The sequence below is a fragment of the Etheostoma spectabile genome, chromosome 15, assembly GCF_008692095.1.
Source record: "Etheostoma spectabile isolate EspeVRDwgs_2016 chromosome 15, UIUC_Espe_1.0, whole genome shotgun sequence".
Taxonomy (NCBI): domain Eukaryota; kingdom Metazoa; phylum Chordata; class Actinopteri; order Perciformes; family Percidae; genus Etheostoma; species Etheostoma spectabile.
Genome location: NC_045747.1, coordinates 7,642,152 through 7,650,786, shown reverse-complemented (window position 1 = coordinate 7,650,786; position 8,635 = coordinate 7,642,152). Strand labels below are relative to the sequence as shown.

The following is an 8,635-nucleotide window of genomic DNA, read 5'->3' as shown; positions in this document are numbered from 1 at the left end:
AGTACTTACAACAACTATGAGAGTGGTATCAAACTTCCCATCTAACACTAAGAAAACAAATTTGTTAAAATGTTACAATTGTTACTAGTTCTTATATAACTTATGGTGCAAAGCCATAATTTAGATCAATACTTCCTTTTGCAGATCTGTACAGGTTCATAATTTTTGAGTTGTGGTCATGTGAAGCAGGACATTTGTCCTCTTTCTTCAAAACAGCACCACCGCCACACCTTCACTTTGTTAAAAACTGATATTTCCATAACCTGAAGAAAACGCTTTTGATAAATGTTTCCTTGCCTCTGGAACACTTTTATCTGAGGCTTCTTCTTTTTTTATGACCAAACTCCGACTCTTAGACTTTGACAGCAAACACAAAGTAGAAATAGTTCTTTGAGAGTGTAGGCAAACAGCATGTCCACAGTTTCCTTCTGGGTTACTGTGTTCACCTTTGAGGGCCGTTCAAACCCATTGTCTCTGATCAAGGTAGGATAAAGTTGACATGTGGGCACACAATCAGGCAGTCTTCTTCTATTGCTGTAAACCCTTTCTCTTATTAAGCATCCCTGAAAAGTAGAGACCTCTCTCCCTGATCGTTGTGAACAATGCCAGTGCCACACACCTTAACTAATGCTTTGAAGCCTGCAGACCAACCCGTGCTGGTGTCTCTGGGTCCTGTCTCCCTGAAGTAGATCAGAGTGCAGATAGCGAGTGATGTTTGCAAAATACATAGGTTCAAAAACCCTTGTGTGTTATTGAAGCTGGTGGTGTTCAGAAACAGGAATGTGATCATGGGATAAAGGTGACAATAAGGCGGCAGAAGCCATTGAAGATAATCTTTGAAATTTCTCATTGTTTATTTCTTTACTGCAAGCCCTCATACTTGGGATTTTACGGGTGGCTTTTTGATTTTTCAGTGCAATTCCTCCCCGGGTTAAACTATAGACATTTTGTCGTAATGAACAGAAAATGTGGGGTTTTCATTGTTTCTTCCTTAATGTAAGTGTGTTTGAAATATTACTCTTTGCACATTTACAGTGTTATAACCAAAAGAACCTGTCAAGATGTAGATTTCATTTAATCACACGTCATACAATCTGTTTATACGCTCAGTAAACTACACGTGTCACTATGGGGTTCACTGCTGGGTCTCTCAGAGAGGATGAGCAAAAATATTCTCATTTTGGTTTTCATAAGTCTCTTTCAAACGCATGTTGTCCTGACAGAATTACAACAATATCCAACCTGGAGTGCCTTGAGTTTCCAGAATTTCCTTTGATCCAGAGTGGAAATAACATTCCAGTGTCATGTATGAAAGCTTTATTTATCCTTTCAATAATTACAGAGGGAGGCAGATGTTTGGCCATCATATGTGGTCTATAACATGTGGAGGACATCGTATACATCGGGGTAACTCACATTACTCCCTGACGAAAGAAGCTTTCTCGATATCTGTTCAAGTCACACATTCAGGAGCGTTTTATTCCTCCCACAAAGTGATCACAGCTTCTGTAGTGTGTGAAGCAGAGCCACTGGATGACAGATGTTTTAAGGGAACGCTACCTTCATGAAACTGGATATAATGTTGTGGAGAGTGGACGCAGAATGAGACACTTTTCTCTGGGGCTCAAAACAGAAGCAGGTGCAGCGCCCGTAAACATCCACATCCAAGCAACAGGCCTCATATATGTTACAATTAGAACAAGATGGCCCTGTGAATGACCACACACACATATGTTTAACTTGTACCCCGAGGCTTGGCCTTTGGGACTGGGGAAGGCTTTAGAGGAGTATCGGTTTAATGTAATCAAGGATTTGCTTACGAGCAGGATGAGCCTAGAGGTCAGTGGAAGGAAAAGTGTGGTTACGATTGAAGTCTGTCTCGTCGTGATTCTATTAGAGGATTACCACTTCCTTCTTCCTGTTTGCTTCCTCTTGGCCATACAGCTGTGCTCAGATGCCAGCCAGAAAGAGTGCTCTGGCAGATAGCAAATTCTAATTACAGTCCTGTGTTTTGGGCAATTTCCTTTTCCTCTCTCCATCTCTCATTCTCACATCTGGTTTATCTTTGCATTTTGGTCTCTGTCTGTTGTTGAGTTTGTCGCTCTTCCCCTCACTAACTCTCCCTCCCTCCACCAGACGTCAGCCCCCAGGACAGTTCAGTCAGTGTGCCAGCTGTGTGCGGCGATACAACAGAGAATCCACGACAAAGACATCAGTCGGGTCTTCATCATCACGTTAAGCAAAATACTGACATTTAAGACAATACTTTTGCAACAGCTGCTCCCTGAATGAATTCGAGAGTTTTGATCTTACTGACAAAATCATCATCATCAAATGCACAAAACAGTCTTTGCTTTAAATACTGTACTACTTCACATTATTACAATCTATGAATGTTTGCACTTCCTTTCTTAATCCTCTGACTGACAGTGCAGCTTTCATCTCCCCCTCTGATCTTCTAGCCTTTGAAATGAGCAGCTCCACACCTGCTCTGTCCCAGACATTTAAACAGCATAAGAGCTGTTGAACGAGCCCCCACAGCCTCACTTTGTTGAAAATTCCAACACTCCACAAGCCAAGAGGCAGGTTTACTGAGTTATCTGGAAAACTTTGCTGAGTAGAAAAACACAGAACACTCTCAGGCCTGAAACATGGGCTGAGGTCGGAGTTTTAGTAAGCAAAGTTTTCCAGATAACTTCAGGATCAACTTACCAAAAATGCCCCCGCTGTGACGGGGAAGATGTCAAGTGAGCACAACAGCACAGTGGAGAAATACTGTTCAGATATTTACTGTATTAAAGGGAAACTGCGCCGATTTTTAAAATGTATACATGTTATTGCTATGGTCTAAAACTATCCATGTAATATGACAGAGCACCCAGAGAAATGCTCTGAATTATTGGGTACATTTTCAGTTTCAGAACTGAGAACACAACAATAGAATAAATCCTTCTGTGGGTCCACAAAATCAGTCTCCCATTAATTGCCTATGGAGCAGCTGTGATACAGTAAAATCTTTTTTGCAGACACCATTTCGGAATCATTTAGTATCAGTAAAAAGGAACTCTTCTCTAATATTTCTAGAGAGAACAAACTATGTCCACAGTAGCACTTACGCCAGTTTATTTAAGAGCACATAGCACCATCAACTGATGGGAGCATGCAATTACACTTTTGTAGAAGGATATGAAGTTCATAAATCCAGAGTGGTGCATTGAAGCATGCAAACAATATGACTTACTATCGTGGTTAGACTTTGACTCTGTATCTTAAACTCTCTGCCTGGGAGGTGCATTCAATATAATAGTGTTTATGTACAGTTGCAAAGCATGACTACATGGGGTTGAATTTGGATACTAGTTGTTGTTTTTGAGTGTGTCTCTATGCTCCTGGTTTAAAAAGATGGTTGAGACCGGCCTGTTCTTGCTGCCCAGTGAGGCCAATGTCCATCAGAGCCCCGGAGCTCCATTAGGCTTTGTCCCGCAGCACTTCATCCACTGTCCTCACCTTTAGCAGCAGAACATGTTCTTCTCTGTCACAGCTCAACCTTTCTGTCCATCAACCTTTTCTGTGGAGAGACCAGAGGCCAAAACAAAAAGGGGATTAAAAGGTGCATGATAAGGATGCAATGTACGGTCATGTGTGAAAGACTCACCTATAGGGATGAACGTCAGTGAGCTGCTGAATATTCAGAAGCGGGACAGCCCTTCTCTTGGTCCGTCATACAAGAACTCATGGCCCAATCCATTGCCACATTTCCCACAACAAACCTGGGATATTTAAACCCAAAAGGCTCAAATCCTAACTCAATACATAGATCTCCTGATTAATAACAGGTACAGTGTAAATGACATTTAGTCCAGCTTGATATGTCTGTTTATTATAACAAACATCCACTTATGCTATATTAGCAGAGTACCTTTAGGGGTCCCCACGCCTCAGGATGTTTGGAGACACTGTCCTCATGGATCGTCTCTGAAAAAGCTGGCCAAGGAGAAGAGTGCTCGAACTTTGACATGCTGGAAAATAACTCATGGCCACATTCAGAACACACATATATACCTGAGAAAGAAAGAAAAAATATGTATGAATGAATGGAGTTCTTTTTTTCAATACAGTGGGAATTATTTTCCCTTCACCTGCAACTTTATGCTTCTTTGCTACTCACCGGCTTATTTTTTATTGACATTTTTTACTTATAAAACAAAACAAAGACAACACAAAACATACAACTCACAACATGTGCTCACCAGGTTTGAAGTGATTCTTGTATTCTTCTCCTCCAGAGAAAGAGCAATATGCATATCCATTTCAGATGTGTGTTCTATAACCGACTGGGATTTCTCTGCAGTTTGAAACGTTGTTTACACAGTGACCGAGCTTTAGCTGGAACAAACCTGCACGTCCAGATCAAGTGTCAGCTGCTCTGTCCTGCTTGTGTAATGTCTGATCTTTCTGTTCACATTACTTCCACTTGATGGCAGTAGTGTTAATACAGACTGTTTAGTCAGCCAAAAAATGTGTTGTTTCAAACTTACGCACACACGCACAAAAAGAGACTAATATGTGGAAACAAGAATACAGACATCACTCAGCATTGTGTCATTTTAATTAAAATAGATTTTAATAGATTTTAGTTTGTACATTAGTCTTGTGTAATACATTTACATAAAGCTTATCCACAGTGAAAAAAGGTATTATTCCTTATTTTCTGCATCTAGCACACTGCACACCGCAGATGCAGCATGTAGAGGAAGTTATGGATAAATACATTAAAACAATTTAATGAGGTATCTTCATCCAGTCTTAAATTAACAATTTGGTAACCTATTTGGTACACTCGTTTGCTTACTTCGACAATTTGCGGGAAGCAGAAGAACTACAGGCAAAACCGTGAAGGTAAATAAACATGTTTCGTCTCTCTGTAAGAAGTAGCTTACAGTGCTCATATTATGCTAATTTTCAGGTTCATAATTGTATTAAGAGGTTATATCAGAATAGGTTTACATAGTTTAATTTTTTTTTAAAACACCATATTTTTGTTGAACTGCAGCTCCTCTTTTCACCCTGTGTGTTGAGCTCTCTGTTTTAGCTACCGAGTGAGGAATTGCAATTCTGTTCCATCTTTGTTGGGAGTCACACATGCGCAGTACCTAGGTCAGGACAACTACCCAGTCAGAAGCCGAGTATGAGGGTGTGCCATGCTAGCAGCTAGGTGAGCATTATAACGTGTGTTACAAAGTGACGCACGTTCGCCTTGGAAGTACAGGCTGGACCCCAATAGAGCTGTCTGGAGCAGTTTTGTGAACAGTGTTTTCTGTTAGGGTGGACTTTGGGCTTTTCACTTTGTAAACCTATAACGTCCATAAAAAAAGATATATAACACAAAAGGAAAGCGATAAAGCCAAAAAGCATAAAATGAGCACTTTACGCTGTGTGTGTGATACGCGATTTGCTCTCTGCACACCACTATGTAGGGCGCAGAGCAAAGCACAGAGAGCAAAGCGCAGCGCACGTATTTGTCAACAAGGTGGCAAGGAAGCCGTTTTCCGTTGCTAGGTAACAACATGCTGTTATCTCATTGGTTGCGCTTTTGAAAGGTCAGCGGCAAGATCAAAGTTGAAATAATTTTGACTTTGAGCGCAGCACAAAGCAGCAAATCTGAGCGGTGCGCAACGCCAGTGGTAGCGCAGAGACTATAGGAAATCAGTGGAACAGCCGCCACAGGGTGGTTTTGCCGTGTATCATGTGTAGGCAGCTTTATAGAATCAAGAAAAGTGTATTCTCCCCAATCTCAATCATTGTACATATATCAGAAATTAACAATAAGGACTGCCCAATGGCCTGGGGCAAGTTAAATGCCCCGTTGGGCAAGTAATTATATTAACCCACTTGTCCGTTCGGGCAGCATTGTATTATAATTATATGACTTAAATGCTTTTTTTTTAATATTTTTTTGGACTCTGTTTTATAGGGGCCAGTTAAAATTGACTTTGGGCAAGTTTTTTTTTACTTGTCCCGACCGGACGGGAAAAAAAACCTTAACGAACCCTGTATATAAATGTAAAACTGATAACAGTGATTGTGTAATCAGTGAGGCTATCCTGAGATGCTGATGATTGCATAATAAAAAGGAGTTGAGACCAGCCCTTTGTTCTTGCTATCCAGTGTGGCCATCTTTCATCAGAGCCCTGGCACTCCCAGATTGGGCTTTATCCCAGAACACTTCATCCACTGTCCACACATTCAGCCGCACAGAGCTCTTCAAGTCCAAGACGTCCCTCTAACAGCTCACCTTACTGTCCATCGACCTTATCTGTGGAGAGGGGAGAGAATAGAACCATTTTACAGGTTGTATCACAGCCAATGCAACTTAGTTCAACTGTCTTTTAGACAGACACTTAACTGCTAAATAATTACATGTGAAGCAAGTTTTTAGCAATTGTAATCACATGTCACCTAGATTGGTGAAGTTTGAGGGAATGATTTAAAAGCCAATGATTTTGCAATGATCAAAACTGATTAGTAACTTTTCTGTCTGTCAGGACTGCGGGGGAAACGTACGTATTGTAAGGGGCACATGAAAATGTAAGTGGTTTTGAGTAAGTTAAGAGTGGTCCAATTTTTTTAATAAATCAATTTTTTACACAATTAGTGCACTAAAAATCTGTATGCTTAATGGAAATAAAGTACACTCTATAGGGCTGGGCAATTAATCAAATTTTCCTAACAATCACAATGTAATAGAGTAAAACGATTATTTTGCACATTAGATTTTGCAATGTAAAATCTTATTTTGTCTTGTGTTCTGAAGGGGAATTCAACAATGTTAATGTGTAGTATTAAGAGAATCTTTACACTTCAAATTGTAATGATTTTTTCAAGCTAATACCAACATTTGAAAGTTAAAAAAATTGTAATAGTGGCAATATAGTGCAGTAGTGGCTTTTTAGATAAACACATGATATTCAAATTTTTAATAGGAATCATTTAATTTTTTTTAAAGAATTGTGACCAAGGTATGTACGGAGCTTGAATTGCTTGACTTACAATTTCATCAGCCGACCAATTTGCTGCTGCTACTTATATCTGTAAGCTAATATTGGCTACTATATTGGCCCAGCTGATATATTAGTCTAGCTCTACATGGTATCTGCTCTAAAATGATCTATATGCCTTCCTAGTGCCAACATAACAAAGCCAATAACAGGACTAAAACACTTGCTGGTGTTGTGATATAATCTGACAATTGTACCTTTAGGGACAAACTTCAGTGAGCTGCTGAATATTCAAAAGCGAGAAACCCCTTTGGCTGGCCCATCATTCACAAACTCATGGCCTAGTCCATTTCCACATTTCCCACATCGCACCTGGAACACACATCAGACATCTGAATGAGGATATTGTGCAAATCTATAGGCTCAGCAGTTGATTCATTAGACAATCACTAATCTTCAAGGGGTATATGCCGTTCACCTTCAGCTAGTAAATTACAGTAGTTGTTTATACTGAGGGAACAAGTGTAATAATGTGTACTGGCTGGTCTATAGATGAATATAGTACACTTACACAGAGCATTCTGGGACAGGTTCGTTATACAAAGTAAATCTCTTTTCTACGGATTGTACCTTATACGCCCCAGGTCTCTCCTCATGTTTAGATACACTGTCCTCATGGATCGTCTGTGTGAAGGCTGGCCAGGGAGAGGAGTGTTCGTACTTAGAGCGGCTGTTGAACAGCTGATGATCACACTTGGAGCATACGTAAACCCCTGAGGAGTGAAGGATGAGACATTGGTTAGTGTGTGCAACATGAGAAGAGAACTATTTTAATACAAGTTTGATTCAGGATCAAGTCTGTACCAAACTTGTGTTGGTAATTCTTTCTTCAAGTTTACAATATTCACATTCAACATTTTTTAAGTTTTTGTTGGATATGATTCTTCTAGAAAATGTTGCGTTTGGATTAGTTTTGCGGCGTGCCTTTTAAGCGGAAGTCGGACTTCTCATTTGTTGTGAACAACCACCGGTTTCGCAACAGTTAAATAACCTGAACGTGTTATGTGTTAACTATAGAGTTAAGCTATCGAGGTGTTTGGTGTAGGCTACCTTTCTGAAAGATTTTATTTCTACCTACAGCCTAAAGTTACAGGCTGATAGCTAGAAGTGAACAAATGTCGTCCCATCCACACGGCTTAAAGTTATTTAACGTTAGCTGTTAGCTAGCTAGCTAGTTATTGTGGACTCTACTTTTGCTAATCACTATAAGTTAACAATACATTTTAAATAAAGGGAAATACGTTAAAGTAATGTTAAGGAAGATACCTGGTCGAAAATGGTCTTTATAGACCTCGCCACCGAAGAAGCTGCAAAACGACATCACTCTGCTCGCAGCGGTTAAAAGTTCTGTGGACCAGAAGAAAACGTTCCGCTGGCCGGCCTTCAAAATAAAACCAGATAACTTCAAAAGGACAGTTCAGCCCCTGTAAAAATATATTTTTCCTCGTACATGTAGGGCTATTTATCAATCTGAATCAGTCTAAATCAACAATCTAGATTAATCTAATTATTCTGAACGTGTCAAACCGGAACTTTATATCTTCTGCTCGTTGCGTGGCTAGATCTGCTATGGGTGG

The 8,635-nt window shown here is 40.0% G+C and overlaps 1 protein-coding gene and 1 pseudogene across 1 annotated transcript; both read right to left on the bottom strand.

Annotated features, from left to right (window-relative positions):
• Window positions 1-2,086: 2,086 nt before the first annotated feature.
• Window positions 2,087-4,296, bottom strand: LOC116702532 (methionine-R-sulfoxide reductase B1-A-like; annotated as a pseudogene).
• A 1,651-nt stretch (window positions 4,297-5,947) lies between these two features.
• LOC116702531 (methionine-R-sulfoxide reductase B1-A-like) lies at window positions 5,948-8,405 on the bottom strand. Its single transcript, XM_032536783.1, has 4 exons — window positions 8,325-8,405; window positions 7,629-7,771; window positions 7,256-7,370; window positions 5,948-6,316 (listed from the first exon to the last, which is right to left on the bottom strand). The coding sequence occupies exons 1-4, from the start codon at window positions 8,377-8,379 to the stop codon at window positions 6,297-6,299; spliced, it is 333 nt and encodes a 110-aa protein (XP_032392674.1). The 5' UTR covers window positions 8,380-8,405; the 3' UTR covers window positions 5,948-6,296.
• Between the last annotated feature and the right edge of the window lie 230 nt (window positions 8,406-8,635).